This window comes from Lactuca sativa, chromosome 4 (assembly GCF_002870075.4).
Source record: "Lactuca sativa cultivar Salinas chromosome 4, Lsat_Salinas_v11, whole genome shotgun sequence".
Taxonomy (NCBI): Eukaryota; Viridiplantae; Streptophyta; class Magnoliopsida; order Asterales; family Asteraceae; genus Lactuca; species Lactuca sativa.
Genome location: NC_056626.2, coordinates 245,502,331 through 245,519,497, shown reverse-complemented (window position 1 = coordinate 245,519,497; position 17,167 = coordinate 245,502,331). Strand labels below are relative to the sequence as shown.

At 37.3% G+C, this 17,167-nt stretch overlaps 1 protein-coding gene across 1 annotated transcript; it reads left to right on the top strand.

Moving 5' to 3' along the window:
• Positions 1-4,239: 4,239 nt before the first annotated feature.
• On the top strand, positions 4,240-5,514 carry LOC111884914 (sterol carrier protein 2). Its single transcript, XM_023881209.3, has 4 exons — positions 4,240-4,454; positions 4,555-4,615; positions 4,892-4,994; positions 5,132-5,514. The coding sequence occupies exons 1-4, from the start codon at positions 4,329-4,331 to the stop codon at positions 5,211-5,213; spliced, it is 372 nt and encodes a 123-aa protein (XP_023736977.1). The 5' UTR covers positions 4,240-4,328; the 3' UTR covers positions 5,214-5,514.
• Positions 5,515-17,167: the final 11,653 nt, after the last annotated feature.

Below are 17,167 nucleotides of genomic sequence, written 5' to 3'. Positions count from 1 at the left end.
CTAGAATGAAACTGTTTTAAAAGTTGGCGACACGTTTACACGGCCCGTGTAAACTATAACTAATCATTTACACGGCCGTGTAAATACAAAAAGTAAATTGCTCAAATTTGCCAAGCCTTCGAAGAACATTGCTCATGAGTATGTGTTTACACGGCCCGTGTAAACTATAGGCTTACATTTACACGGCCGTGTAAATCTCTGAAAAGATAAAATCTTCATTTTCCTCTTATCTCTCTCCTCAATGATCCGCAAGTCCTGAAATTTTGCCCCCAACTCTTTTTAACCTCCTAAAACAAGATCCAACCTCCAAAAGTCCCTGAAATATCATAAAAGTGTGTGAATGGAATTGCATCATGAAAAATCCCGAAAAATATGCAAAATGCATGAGTTTAAACCTAAATGCAATACACTTTTATGGATTAAAATTACAAAATGGATGCATGAAATGCATCTAACAAATCTCCCCAAGCTTGAACCTTTTTTGTCCTCAAGAAAGAGCAAGAAAAATTTAAACTAGAGAAAATAAAATGAAAGAAGAAAATAAAATCAAAATCAAATCTTTTTGAAATTTTATGCATGAAACAAAAACAAACATGATAAAGATCCAACCCATTTAACCCTGTTTTTGTACCATAGTTGAGAATGTACTTGTCGTGCCCTGAGTCAACTTAGCTTTAGTCTCAAAATATCAGATAATATGTGACAACCCGAAACTGCTGTCCCACACACTTAGCCATTTCAATCAAAGTTAAACATGTTTCGTTGACTTCTGGCACTGTTTGAGGGTTCGTTAAATTCATTCTAAGCTTGAGTATGACCAAGGTTGAGTTTAGGAATGAGTCAGCAAGTCGTATACTGTCAAAACAGGGCCATACACACCTTTAGAGGGAGTGTACGGCCGTACACATAGGTGTGCGGCCGCACACACACCTTCTGGAAGCACACTCCTTAGTCCTTTCTAGGCAGCACACCCACCCTATATAAAGGGTAGACCCCTTTCCTTTCATTCCTTTAACATCCTGGCAACACACAACACCTTTTCTCTCAAGACTCTTCAACCGCAAACCCTCCCAAGGCTTAAAAAACGTGAGTAATCCATCCCTTAGCTTTTTATACTTGAAGAACCACTTCATCTAAGCCTTGATTCATCAAGATTCATCATGTTCTTCATCCCTTGAAGGAGTGTGGCCGCACACCTTCGTAAGGTTGGCCGCACACTCTTAAAACGCCCTCCAAAGTGAGAGTTTGACTTCCATCTTTGAGTTAGACATGACCATAGCCTTGCTACACCTTGGAAATGGAAACTTGGACATTTTTGTGTGGGGTGTACGACCGCACACACCCTTGTGCGGCAGCACACTCCAAGTTTGCGGCAGCACACCTAAGTGTGCGACCACCCACTCATTCTAGGACCACAAACACACTTCTAGGACCCCTAACTTGCACTACAATTTAGTTTGGACCAAGAACACTTCATGGATTGCAAGTATGGACCTTGAAACACCCCTTGGGCCGCACAACCATGGCCGCACACACCTTAAAGGTGGCCATACACTTAGTGCGAGTAGTCCCAAGTTCTTAGAGTGGTTCTTCGTCACATCTAGTGATGAAATACCTTCATTTGACTCCGTTATGTGTCATTACATGTTAATTAGGATCAAAGCATGTTCAAGGCTTCACTTGAACATCCAGCATTTTGTGTCGATCCTTCATTTAAATCACCCGAGGTGAGTTCATACCCCTACGCTTTTTCCGAGTTTTTCATGTTTTCAGGGGAGGGGGGAATACAAGCAAAAGTACAAGGAAACTTGTGCTAAAAATATATTATTTTTTTTAAGAAAATTATATTTTCAGTATGCTTTTAACACGGAAAACAGTTTTACCAACCGATTAAGAAATCAACATGTAGAAACAGTTTTCAAAACTTGAACAATGAACTTGTGAATCATACAGTAAAATATATTATTTTATAAAGGATTCATGTAAATCATAAACAGGATTTTCGGTATTATTACTTGTAAATTTGTTAGGCTATGTTTGAGATACGTCCTTGGTAACACTCACCACAAGAAACAGAGTGGAGGACTAGCACTCGTGACCAGAGTCTCTTGTAGGGAGAGCGTGACTGTTGTGTATAGATCTATACGGGACTGACAATCCCGCACCTCACTGCTAGCTACAGTTGGACCGGCAGGTCTGCGGGTGACAAAGTCATTAAGGATATCGGCCGTTGCGAGCCATATCCAGTTAGTTATGGTCATGAAACTCACAACCTAGGTAACAGGAATTTACAATTGTAATAATGAATCAAATGATCTAACCTCAAAGTAATAACCGATAGATTACTAGAGGGTACTACTAATAATACCTTTAGGACTTAGTTCATCACGGTTTTCTTTTATTTAGTTTTATTTATATAATATGGCTAATATACCTCTCTGGGTGTAACTAGGGTTTTTAAAAGAAAACTGCTTTTCGAGTATGGTAGATACTTGCACACCTCATTTTAGAATGGATAATCAATCATTAACCTTTAGGGAAAATATAGGATTTTCCCGGGGTAACCCAGCTACTCAAAAGCAGATTGTTTAATATGAAATCAATGGATATTCATATTCCTTTCACGACTCCTTGGATTGTACATATCTTGTATGAATCTAGAAGTCATGGAAGGAATGGGTTTTTCAAACGCGCTTTTCATTAGAAAATATAGGATTTTCTTGCAGAACACTTTTCAAAAGGATTCAAAGAATACTTTTCCACCAAAACTAAATGTTTATGAACTCACCAGCTTTATGTTGATATATTTTCAACACTGCTTGTATTCTCAGGGAATTAGTAGACAGGTATTTCCAGGAGTTCAGAGAAGTCGAAGCATTAGAGTCGCACCTTTCTATTTTACCTTTGATAAGAACAAAACTATGTATTAAACAATGTAAACCTTTTTCACGTATGTATTTAATGTCTGGTTGTGTTTACTATGTTTGTTATGATACAATTGTTCTGATACTAAGCATGACGTCAGCCACCCCCGAACGTTTCTTCCATTCCGGTTTGGGGGTGTGACATAATAATAGAAACAAGACTTAGCCACTCCCTAATACAACTCAACAGAATCAAAGATCACAACACTTATTCCCTTTTAATCTCAATAAGCCAGTTCATGGAACAAATTATGGTCTTACTCTCGTAAAATTGTATGTGACAAAACATGCTCAATCATCTCTGTTTCATAAAATATATCAATGCCCAATTCCAGCTGTTTGTTGGTCAACAACAATCTTTTTCTGAAAAATATTTTCTAAAAAATATTTTCTAAAAATTCCCTAGTATTTACCCAGATTAGTTACAAATCTCAGACCACTTACACTAGTCAAAGTAATTAAATTAAGCTCTAATATCATAAGTTCAAAACCAAGTCCAAAGGAATCTTTTGGCGGCCACATATTTTTCCTAGATATATTATTCAATAAAGATATAAACTCAAAAAGCAAAGGCAAAGGCAAAGTGTCGGATTCAGATGATTTGAAAGAAATGGAAGCCCACATGAAGGGTATAAAAGACAGAATGGACAAGATTTTGCAAATTGCTTCTAAAAGAGAGCTTTGGAAACAAAGAGAGAACGACATGCGAATACTAGCGACAGACACGTCGAATATGATCGGGGCCGAGCTTGAAGTGGTTTTCGCGATGAAAGAGGAAGTGAAAAAACTTTACATCAATCGTGGCTAATTTCTAGTTTTTTTTTTCAAGTTTTTAATCGTTTGGTGTGTTTTTTTAAGTTGTAGGTTTTATGTTTCTAATTTGTTTTTCTAACTTTTTAGGTTTTTTTTAAGTTAAGTAATGTATTGTATTTGTATTTTTAATTAATGAAATATTATCTTTTTAAAATTATGTTTTTTTATTAAAAAAAATAAGTTTTATTAAATTAAAATAGTTAACAAAAAAAAATGTGGCGCCACCCCTTGGTGTGATAAAAAATGACATGGCGCTTATGTGGCGGGGAATAAAGTGCGGTTTCGGTGGAACGACTCCCTCTAACCTAATAATTGTACTTTCATTTACATAATAAATAATAATAATAATAATAATAATAATAATAATTTATTGAATAACCATAGCGGCTTTTTACTTTTTACTACAAATTTAATCGGCAGTTCTACAAGTCAAAACAGTTCGTCATCTTCACGTAATCTTTCTGGTACCAGAAACCGTTAGGTTTACCCGTCCTCTATCAATATTCAATATGCATCTACTTCCATGTTTATCTCACACTCCCACTCCAATTCTCATTTCTCCCCAACTAATCTCTCTCGAAATCACCGCCAATGGCTTCATCCGACCTCAAATCCGCCGCCTTGATGGAGCAAATGAAAACCCATCTCTCCACCGACGCCGGCAAAGCCGTCACCAAGAAGATCGGACTCGTTTATCAAATCAATATCGCCCCCAAGGTCGGAATATTAATAAACTTGTTTTTCTTCAATTGATTGGTTTCTACAACTAAAATTAGTGGCAATTGAAATTGATTTGTCGTGATCTGTTTTTATTTAGAAACTTGGATTCAACGAGGAGATTTACGTCGTCGATCTTAAAAAGGGAGAGGTTACCAAAGGTCTGAAATTCCTAAATTGATGTTAATTAGTTCTCTTATCTGTTTAATCAACGATAATACTCTATATCTTCTCTGTTGTACTATCGAAAATCTGATCAATTTCTGCTTTATTTCCATGAGTAAGAATTAGGGTTTCAGCTATTAATAGTGTAGAATTCGTATTTGATCTTTCAAAGAGAAATTACAAAACTAATAATTGATCCTCCTACTTTCTAATAATCCATCAGCATAAGGATTTTTGAGACAATTAATGAAAAGTATAATAATGGATTACAGGTGCATATGAAGGTGGAAAGCCAGATGCCACCTTTTCTTTCACAGATGAAGACTTCTTCAAGGTTGCAACTGGGAAAATGAACCCTCAAATTGCTTTCATGAGGTAAACAATGAGTTTTGACACCATTGTGCAAAAATGACAAATTTGGGTCTAAAATCAAGCAATTAACTTTTTTTTTTTTTTTTTTTTGCATTCACATGTATAAAATATGACTAAAATTATGTGGTTGATGCATGAAGGGGTGCAATGAAGGTGAAAGGCAGTTTAAGTGCAGCCCAGAAATTCACACCTGACATATTTCCAAAACCTTCAAAGATGTAAGCAGGAGGAGATTAGGTGTTCTTGAAGCCAGTGTTTTGAGTGATAATAGGTTAATAAAATGGTATAATTATATGAAGTTAGATAATTTATAAACAAGTTTATAAGAAGTAAGAACAGTAATCAATATAAGTGTGTTACTTTCTCCACGTTTTACAATCAAACTGTTTATTCTGTGTTCTTGTATGTGAGGTCGATTAATATTACATGTTTACTATGTGTAGTCTTGAAAACTATTGTTAATGTGTATTTATAACGTTTTAATCTCATTTTATAAAATATGAAAAAGCTTGGAGTTTTTTTATTTAGGGGTTTATTAACCTATGATGTTATGTTACCCATAGGTGTTAATGTAATTAACCCAAGACATCTTACTGTCTCTAACATCTTCTCCCCAAAATAAATTAGTGTATAATGATTCCATTAAAAATTAGTGCATAATGATTCTAATAGATTAAGCACACTCATCGACACATTAAAAGTTAACATAAAATATACCCCCGAACTTGTATGAAATGCCTTCAAAAGTGTAACACAGTCTCCCATAGGTAAGTGTGTAGCTTTCCAATCTGATTGGTTTTATAGAATTTGTCGATAATATACTTCCACCCTTCAAGTCTCAAAATACTACAACCAGCTAGGAGAGTAAGATAAATGAACATGACTTGTTTTGCTCTATACTCTAAATATAATCGCCGTATTGGAGACCTTTTCAAAAGTGATGCCAACTCCGAGAAATTACATTTATTTAAGTTGTTTTCACCCCAAAAATAAGGTGGAAACAATGTAGGATACAAATTATGTTTCTAGCATTAGCATGCCACCATTCTCCAAGGGATTTCTTGTGACTATTTATTGAGGATCTTTTCAACACCCCATTTTAACATTATAGATTGTTTAGCTAAATATTTATGTGTGTTGTAACGTCCCAAAATTTCATAGTAAAATTTCCATTTTAAAACATAGTCATACAAATATTGATTCCATATCCATCCAATATCAATTGAAAATAACATCAGAGCAAAGTCATAAATAGTCAACGTGGAATAAACTCTGGGGGATGCTGTGTATTCAAGTCGGGTTCTTTCCTTTGGAACCAGAAGTACTTGAAACCGTAAGCACAAAACTTAGTGAGTTCTCTAAAATACCACACACCATACATATCTTTGGACCCAGCCCACATATTGGGCCTAGCCCTCCTTAACAATGGGCCCAATGCAACATACAATGGACCCAACCCTCTCATGCATATGGGCTCATACCTACATGCATGCCAATGGGCCCAACCCAACACATCAATGCAAGAGTCACAAATACAATTAGCATCTTACATAACACATTCCAGTGGGTCGGCATTGGTGCCTTCGACCCATGAGTACAGAGAGGAGACGCACCTGACTCACGAAATCAATTAATTCTCATCTCAATTGCCCGCAACAGGTGCTACCACTCTCCTATCAAAACACACAAGGTCCAACCTTAGTATATACCCTAAAACAAAAATCTTGACCCAAAAAAGTCAACCCATGCCAAAAGTCAATGGTTAAAGTCAAAGTTGTAACATCCTGTTTCGGATCATTCGTGATTTAGGGTTCGTGGGCTGCAACCCGGGCATGAGGAAGCCTTGGGGCTGCAACGAGTTGCTAGAAGCATAGGGCTTCTCGTCACCTTTCCGTGGATATGAGGTTCATTGGAAACGGACTTATAACGAGGAAGTTATGATAGTTTGAAGATTTGGCAAGATAGGTCCCTTATTTGAGAAAGGTGGCGGCTGAGTACGTTGGGCGTATGTGTGTGTACGCTTAGCGTACTCATGTGCGTGAATTTGAAGCGGAGCCACCTAGTACGCTGGGCGTACTAGGCTCAGAGTGAAAACCCTAATTTAGGGTGTGTCCCTATTTAAAGGACATGATGGCCTCATTTCTGGCCACCATTCCCAAACATCAACCCTCTCAAACCCTAATTTCTCGCCCCTTGAGCTTGTGTGTCCATTTGTGAGTTATTAAGTGTTCTTGTGGTTCTTTGGAGTGAAGAAGGAGCCTTGAAGACGAAGGAGTGGGAGTCCAGGCTTTGGATCTGAGCTTATCTATGGTTGGAGCTTCAGTTAGAGGTATAAAGCTCAAAGCTTTCTCACCATTGTGATTTGTGCATCATTTTAGTTTATTTTAGGTTTTTGGTCCCAAAGTTGGATGCTTTATGAGATATTAAGCTCCAGAGTTTATTATCAGCTCCTTTGAGTGTTTTAGTGGTGTAAAGTCATAAAAATCGAGACTTGGATGTTTAAACCAACCCACGCATGAGATATGAGCATTCTTGAGAATAGAGAGTGAGAGTTTTGGTGTTTGTGAATTTATCAACCATGCAAAGGCTTAAAGTCACAGAATTTATGGAGTAAGAGCCTTTAGGGAGTCCAGATCTGAGATTTGAGCTAGGGTCTTAACGAGTTAAGAACAAATGAGTAGGAAGAGCAAATTGGGGCGTACGCCGAGCGTAAATCTAGTACACCCCGCGTACTGATTAAGTGTCCCCAATGGCCCGATCTGGATTTGTGCGTACGCTGAGCGTACCAAAGGAGGTACGCCCCGCGTAACCTTGTTGTGGACTTTTTGGGCTAAAATCCACATTGGGCCTTAAGTGTTGGGCCTAGATTTTTGGGCCTATTGTGCTGGAGATTTTGATCGTAGGAATATTTGGTATGTCTTGGGCCATTGTGTTGGACTTGCCATTTGGACTTAAGTTTAAGAGATGGGACTTGGGAGAGCCCATTTAGTATTGGGTCTTGGTGGGCCCAATGAGCTTGAGTTAATTGTAGGTCAGGTAGTGAGCTATATTTAGACCTAATGAGTGAGGTTTGGTCTTAGATCTTAATTGGGTAATTGTGGGTTTTGGTTTAGTGTTAGATGCCGGTGTGCAGCAGCAACATCTATAGGAGTTGTTCATCATTCGAGTTTCTCACTATACTTACCTTGAGTGGTAATCTATGTGTGACCGGAGGGTCTTATGTGCTTATACTTAGTATTGTGATATCCTGCATTATGTCTTTCTGATTTATGTTGTGTATTATTCTGAGCTTACTGAGTTAGGATCGGAGGGTCCACCCGAGTTGTGGGACCGGAGGGTTCCACTGAGACACATTGACTAAAGGGTCTTATATGAGCATAGCCATGAGAGGCTAATGAGATGTACGTGGTATTCTGGGGAACTAACTAAGCTTTGTGCTTACCGTGTTATGTGATATGTGTTTCAGGTACATTCTCAGGATCGTCGGAAGGCGCCGGCTTGATTGTACACATGAGAGAAAGAGTTGTGTTTTGAGGATCCTAGTTTATTAATCAAATAATTATGGAGTTTGTGTTTTGTTAATTAGATAATTGGAATTTTTTTGAAATGCGTTATGAGAATTATGTGATTTTAAAATGAAAATTTTGTTTGAAAATTTACGGTGTTACAAAAGTCAATAGCCTACAATGACAACCAGCAATCCTTACATCGTGACCAGTCCTTGGTCACGTCGTGAGAGCTCACTCAACCCAATTCCAACTCGACTCACTCCAACTCGGTCACGGATAACTCAATAGGCGGACCTCACGGCATGAGCATCACTCTTTCACATCGTGAGCCCCAAAAGACTCAACAAATTACGAGCTCTTCATTCTCACGACGTGACACCTCGTGCCTCACGTCGTGACTATAGTCTGAAGCCAAAATCCAAAGATTTAAGTTCTTAATTCGTTAAGTCTTTCACTCTAACTTTTCCAGAAGCCAAAGGGAACTCCAAAGGTCCATAAAAATGATTACTTGATGGACATGCATGCCTCATGCATGTCATCCATCCATTCTAGGTTAAAATGAAGAGATTAAACCAAAATCCTCATGCATGGGTCCAATAATCAACCAACTTCTCGATCTGAACAATAATCATACTCCAAGGATCCTTAGAATGCATAAAGTAGCCAACTTTATGTATTCCTTCCATTCAAACTTGCTTAAACATGTAAGAAATGGGAAAACAGCTTAGATCTAACCATTTTAAGCAATAAAGTTTGATTATTTTCCACTTACAAAGGTCCGGAAACAAAATGTGATGATGATGAAGTTTTCTTCGAAGCTACACCAATAGAACACTTTCTTCTCCCCCTTCTTTTCTTCTTCAGGCCAATAAATGCTCCAAAAGGCCAAGAATCAACCAAGGAATTAGGTTAGGGTTTTTATGAGGTAGAAGGGTGTTTGAGGCTGATAATGAACCTTAAAATTGTCTTAGAGAGTTTTAAATATAAAGGAAACTTTAAAAGATCGTGAGCTTGGGATGCAGCTGGTCTCACGTCGTGAGAATGGTTTCGAACTTGCTTTATCATATTTTGCTTGTCACTTCATGACCACCCTATGGTTACGCCGTGACACTCGATTTTCTCCAAAAATCAACATTTTTGACTCATTGAAACCATAAATCAATCCATCTTGGAAGACGGGTGTTACAACTCGATTTTCTCCAAAAATCAACCTTTTCACTCCTTACTACATTCCAGGCACACCAGATGACTTGGACAATTCTTCTAGAACCCCGATTCGGATTGAGAAGTCGACTTATACAGACGACCACCTTCCAATACCATAATCAAAACCCAATCTTAGCAGATCTCATATACCCTGACGAAGAACGGATACATGATCCACTAACTTTAAACAATGAAGAGTAACCATCACTAATTTACCCGAAATCCAAAAACGCAATACCATGTCTGACTTTCAGACAAAAAAACCATTCCGAAAAACAGCCAAAAATGCTCCATTCCACAACCCGAACCAACAAACCTCTCTGACCTTGAATTATCCCATTGATACCGGAGAAACAAAACCCTTGAGCATTCACTAATTCCAATAACCTTGCACCCCAAAGCAAGGGAAACTCCTAACATGAGTCTCAATGTTTGGTGCCATACTAACATAAAGTTACATTCTACTAACCATCATTTTCGTTTTTGATCTATCCGAGATCTCCTGATACCATGTTGACCCTCCAAATAACTGGGATGCAGAAAACTGATGAGTTATGAGCAAAACATACAATCCTATATGTGCATGTAATCCTAATTAAAGATCTACGTTTTCTTTAATTAAACATACAATAATGAACAACAAAGTATAAACCCTACACCTTTGGATAATAATCGAAAATCACACAACAGGTGTAACGCCCCATTCCTAGTTTGTGATTTAAATAAAATATTTTCATTTCTTGAGGGGTACTCGACGAGTCTGTAGCCCGACTCGTCGAGTAGAGACGGGATGATCGCGATTTAAGCTGGCTACTCGATGAGTCCCTACGCTGGGACTCGGCGAGTCCGCCTGTCTGGATGAAGCCCTAATTTTAAGGGTTTGCACCCTATTTAAACACACTTATACACCCCCAACCTCGCCTCTATCACTCTCAGAACATTTCCCTTGTAAACCCTAGCCCCCATTGTTGAGTTTGAGTGTGTTTGTGCTAGCTTGGAAGCTTCAGGAAGGAAAGAAGGTCCATAGAAGAGAAGGGAAATCCAGGAGTTAGCTTACATTTGTTTCTCATTCAGGTAATGAAGTTATGAACTTGTGACAACCTCCTTTATGCTTGTTGTGCCTTATTTGGAGCCCCTTATGATTCAAACTTGAGATATGGACTTCCCTTTTGATGGAAACTTCAGATCTAGACCCTCATTGCATTCTAGAAGTGTAAAGTCTCAGTCATGGTCGTGATTGAGGTCCCTCTTGAGCTTGGAACCCCATTAAGAGTTTAGTTTTGGCATTTGAAGCCTTTAAAGCCATGCATGCACGTAAAGTTTGCAACTTTACGTGATAAACATGCCCTAGAAGCTTGGATATGTGATTTGGAGCCACTGCATGGCTCAAATCAAGTATGTATGAAAAAAGGACTGAATGGACTCGGCGATTCATATGAAGATAGTTGCGGACTCGACGAGTTGGATGAGCGACTCGGCGAGTCCGATGAAGATTGCCTTAGACTCGACGAGTTGTTTGCACAACTCGGCGAGTCGGACGAGTTTTCCCGAGAAAAGTAGAGTTTGAGTGAAATAGCTTCATTCCTTCTTAGTTACACGTAAAGTTAGCAACTTTACGTGTTCAGATGGTCCTAGGAGCTCAGATCTACGAATTAGATGCTCTGGAATGGATTAGAATTCGATTGTATGGAATCTGCACGTTGGGACTCGGCGAGTTGTTCTTAGGACTCGACGAGTCGAGTCACGAGTCCCCGTCTTTCTTCGATTTGTGAGTTCAGGGTGAATCAGTGACTGGGAAAAGGACTCGGTGAGTTAAAGTCAGAGTTAGTAAAGGAGGGACTCGGCGAGTCTACGCCCTGACTCGGCGAGTCCGGTCAACTGGAAGTTGACTTTGACTAGGGAGTTGGCTTTGACCAGGGGTAAAATAGTCATTTTACCCTGAGGGCACTTACAAGTAACTGATCTAGTGTTTTTGGGATTTGTAGTCGGACAGTTCCGGAGCAGCAGTCAGCCACTTTTAGAGTTAGCATCTCAGCAGCCAGCACTACGATGTGAGTTTCCTTCCAGTAGGAACGGGTCTACGGCCACAATGTCGGCCCGTTTAGTTAGAAATGGTTCCGGACTTCGGTCTGATGCAGTAGTTCAGGGTGCTTGATGTCTTTGTGATTCAAGCATGTCTTTGTGTTATGTGTTCTGGACTTCGGTTCGATGCAGTATGCAGTATATGTGTTTATGCTAGTTGATATGTGTTTATGCTATGTTATGTTCATTCAGTTCCGGACTTCGGTCCGATGCAGGGGACAAGGTCCCAGTCAGTTCTGGACTTCGGTCCGATGCAGTTAGTTCCGGACTTCGGTCTGATGGAGGGGACAAGGTCCCAGTTAGTTCCGGACTTCGGTCCGATGCAGTTTCCGGACTTCGGTCCGATGCAGATGGCAAGGCCCTGGTTAGTTTCCGGACTTCGGTCCGATGCAGTGGGCAAGGCCTAGTATGTGCTTTATATGTTATTGTATGGTATGTGGTAGTTTGGGGGATCTCACTAAGCTTTGTGCTAACAGTTTTCAGTTTTGGTTTCAGGTATTTCCGCAAGCAAAGGGAAGAGCTCGAGATGATGGCATTGCACACACCACAGCTTCAGTTTTTGTACTAGGAATTTATTCCAGATACTATGTTATGTTGATATAGTTCTTTTGTTAGGATACATGTATTATAACTTTTTGGGTTTTATGACGTACGGTTTCATTACATATTATAGATGATTGATAACTTTAGTATTATTTAAATAAAAAATTTGGGTCGTATTTTGGGTCGTTACAACAGGGTTATGATACATACCTTTAAGATATTGTAAACAATCTTGAATCCTTGCTTGAAAGACCTTTGGTAGAAAGTGCCACAAGTGTCACACCTCAAATGGCTCACAACAAACCTAGAAACCAAGGAAAACTATATATAGATAGATAGAGAGAGAGATAGATAGAGAGAGGGGCCTAAATTTCATCCAAGGTACTTAGAAGGAGAGCATGGCCAAAATTTAACCCTAATGAGGGTTTATATAGGTGTTAGGAAAGTATTGGATAAGACAGGTATCTCCAAGATAACTCTAATCCCTTTACTTCCTCCCTAAGGCATCCAAGGCACCCTTAGAGCCCAAGGAAACCCTAGGAGCATTCAAGGTTTCGTTCCCCCCTCTTTAGGGAGGTTCTAGAATTTTCAAATGCTCAACTATTGAACATTGTCACCTTTAGTCCCTACATATTTAATTAATTCATTTAACCCCTAAATTAATTCCAAATTAATTTATGATTAATATTAATTAAACAATATGATTTCTAATTAATATATTATTTCCATAGTACATTAATAAATCGTTTATTTTAATTTCTAATTAGTTTATTAACCATGTAATAAATTAATAAATCATTATTCTCTCTCTAAAAGTTATCCTATTCAATTGCCAGGTTTGAAGGCAACTCAAAAGGACTGTGTTACCATCAATTCAAGTTTATATCAATTATAGTTATGGGCTTAGACACCTAATCCAACAGTCTCCCACTTTGATAAATCTAATAATATAACTGCCAGTATAACTACCAAATTGATCAGCAAATTGTAGCTACCAAAAGCCGTTGTCGAACTCTGACCCAGTCAGTAAGTGTCCTTAGATAAGTGATCAAATATGCCTCCGTTCTATAAGATATCGTATGAACATGAGACATGGATTATAATCATTCTCTTTTTCCAATATTTGTTTCCCGATTTCTGATTTATGACGACTAACATTATACTACTAATTGAACACATCAATTCAGTCCAGGCTTGGCCAAGCGCTTTAGATGTCATCATCAAATCATCAAGGGGCCCATAGATATTGTTTTTCGCGTTAGGTCAAAAGGAACGGATAAACTCCGACTTATATGTTTGCACTATTCACTCATCAAATCACACACAACAATACGTTTTATAACATCAAGTTACTGATGCGTTTACGTATTATCAATCCACAACTGACTTGTAAACAACAACTCATATACCTACGTTTTAGGAATATAAGATATTATCGTCTCAAAATTACTCGTGATAAAATCCATGAAGTAATTCTTTGAGCGTTGGTTTATCCAATACTTAAAATCCCCATTTCCAAGTACTCAAGAACATTGCGGTAAAACTATTGATATGTCTAATCCCCATAGATAATTTACAATTCAATTCATGACAGTCTTAATTCGCTAGTTACTTCCAAAAGTACGATTAATTGTGGATGTTTGAATAATCCAATTATTCGGGAAGTAAAACATGCGAAGTGAAATACATTAATAACCTAATTAACTATGGTCTCAAACTATTGAATATAAATAAAAATTTTATTACTTAATCACCATAATAATTAGACTTTATTTATTGTATAATCTTTTGATTAATCAACTAAACACTCAAATTAAACATCAGTCATGCCATGTTGTAAACATGCATATTATGTTTCTCTATGGTCCTTCCTTTGTGAACAAATCGATCGGACACCATTCCTATGATGCTCATTTCACAATTTCAAATTCTTGTTACTACTAAATGTGTTTGAATTTAACTTTACATGCAATAGTAATCTATGATGTCAAGGCTTCAAAGTCACAAAGACTAAACCAACGATATTATGGAACGTTCTGTTGGAACTTTGTTACTTAAAACAATTCCATGGTAATAAAGTTTCAAATTCAGGGTACACTCCTTGAACAACTTCCTTGCATTAAAGTTCCTAGCTCCATGTAAATTTCAATAACCAAACCCCACTGTGGAAATATTTCCAAAGTCTTATATGACTATCAATTCTAAACAAGAGTTACCTCCACTCAAAATAATGTCAATATGGTCCGTCCAAAAAACTATACTTTCAAGTGTTTTACAAGCAACCAATCTTTAGTAAACCTCAGAGTGTTCTTGACAGTTGTTTAACAACTTTAGTCACACCATGTTCTAGTCCTTTTTCCTTCTCAATGCCCTAGGCATTTGGAAAAATCAAAACAAGTGAATATTATAACATATATGATCAAACCTATATCCGAAGCATATGGGACATGATTTATAATGTCTTATACATTGAACCGGTTTATGTTCAGTCTCATACAATAACATTTCCATATATCAAATTTCCTGTGTTGAAGCATTTCAACACGATATTCATATATGTTCAAGACTAATGTAACACTGGTTTCCTGGTATGTATTTATGTCACACCCCCAAACCGGAACGGCGGAAACGTTCGGGGGCGGAGGACGTCATGTACAATATCATGGCAATGCAAAGTAGTAAATAAGCAACAACATCATCCATTGCATTAATAGTATAATTTCATACAAGTGTGTTATTTAATAGTAATAAAACACCAAAAATGAATAATCAAAACAAAAGACGAGTCTTGAAGATGCTCCGTCTTCTCAAAACCTGGCATCGGTACCTGTATACTGATGACCTGAGAATACAAGTTATTTTGAAAGCGTAGATCAACATTTAAGCTCGTGAGTTCATAAGTATTTAATGTCAATGTTTATATAAGTTTGAATGTAAATGTTTGTAAAAGTTCAATGTAAATGTTTGTATTTGTTTAAAAACCTTTAGAAACTCCCATATTTCCTACTAGTAGAAAAAGTAGTCTGATGTCAAGACCCGACTATTTTGAATGTTTTTTTCTCTATAAAAGTGGATTTTTTCCCCTAGTTTATAACTATATTAACTCGAAAATAGCTTGCTTTGACTTTCAAGTAGAACTGTCACTATATGAAAGTAATGGGAAAAGTAAGTGCTCAGGGGTCTTCAGAATTGACAACCTGCAGTACTAGTTACCTGAAAATATATTTGTTTTATTAAGGTCATAATGTGCTAAGTAGTTCCCATACTAAACGTTCTCCCTACAAGAGATTCTAGGAAACAAGAGTGACTTCTGCAACGAATTGCTAGGCCGTAGTATCCACATTAAAGTTATATGATCATGTACACCCAATTTATTATCACCTTTTGTTTAGAACAATGCGTTAGTGATCATTGGTATAGTTAGATCCTATAGTTGTTCCGTGCTATAGCATCTTAGTATGTTCTTTCTGTTATAGTATCTTAGTATGTTCTTTTATATGATAGTATTCTCTATGTGTACTTGTATATGATAGTATTCTCTGTTGTAGTATTCTCTATTATAGTATTATCTGTCTAGTATTTGTATATGATAGTATTCTCCTAAACTATACCTATAATAGCTTACTAGTAATTTCTGTTATAGTATTCTTCTTTGTAGTATTTGAATGATTGACTGGTACTTTTATATCTACATATGTATACATAATATATAACTAATGTTTAGACGACCTTCGGAAAACTAACCGATTTCTCTAAGTACACATTCAAACAAGAAAAAGGAAATAAAGTGGGTTAGCAGTTCTAAGTCCTTTAAACATTACTTACATAACTATACATATATAGGCATGCATTTGACGATATATAAGTTAAAAAGGAAGTTTTGTAAAACCTTTTGAAGAGTTTAATAATAAATATTGATGACTTGATGTCAATTTATAAAACGATTTAAAAGTAGTTTGTTTGCAACACAGTTTGAACTATATTAAATCCTGTTGTCTGAAACACAGTTATAAATCACATATGATTGATTAAATAACAAAAAGTAATACAGGGCTTTAATTGCATACTTGAAAGTACGTGAAGTTCAATGTCTCACAAAACTTAGTATCAAATAGATTTACGTATCAAAAGTCCATTTGTTCTTGTATATGAAAGTATTTCCTTGGTATAGTACTTATAGTAAGTAAAATCTCATGATTTCTTTGTAAACTATACCTATTATAGTTTTTCCAAAAGTATGTTTCGTTTGTATGGTAAACCCTAGCGTAGTGTCAACTTTGTATGTACAGTATAATATTATTGAACATTTAGATCAAAATATAATTAAAGTGTTTGATAATTATATAACAACATGTTTTTATTCCGAAAAGACAAGGTGTTATTGCAATATGTGTTGCATGCGAACGTTTTCATATGATGAATAAAATAACATTATAAAATGCATAGCAAATGATAGATATTTTCACACGATAATAACCGGGTGTTTACTTGTATCCCCCCCCCCCCTTAAAAGTTTATAAAAGTATTTACAAAATATTTGAAAACGTAGTTGTAGGGGTATGAACTCACTTGATAGATTGAAGAAGGTGAGACGAAAACCGAGCAGAACTTCGACAGGAGAAATCGGATTTCTCGGGATTCTCGGGAATCTCGGGAGCATAAAACCTTCCTTCAGAACTTGGATGTGAAGACCGGGGCTTCGGGATATTTCTTGCATGCAAAACAGGGGAAAACGTAAAAGTAGGAGAGAGAATGAGCCCTTTTTCCCGAAACCCTCGCATCCCTTTTATAGGGGTTGGAACCCTCGCGTACGCGGGGCGTACCAGCGAGGTTACG

Coding starts and splice junctions, on each gene's coding strand:
- LOC111884914 (XM_023881209.3), top strand. CDS start 4,329: ATGGCTTCATCCGACCTCAAATCCGCCGCCTTGATGGAGCAAATGAAA. Junction 4,616..4,891: donor AAAGGGAGAGGTTACCAAAG/GTCTGAAATTCC, acceptor AATGGATTACAG/GTGCATATGAAGGTGGAAAG. Junction 4,995..5,131: donor CCTCAAATTGCTTTCATGAG/GTAAACAATGAG, acceptor TGATGCATGAAG/GGGTGCAATGAAGGTGAAAG.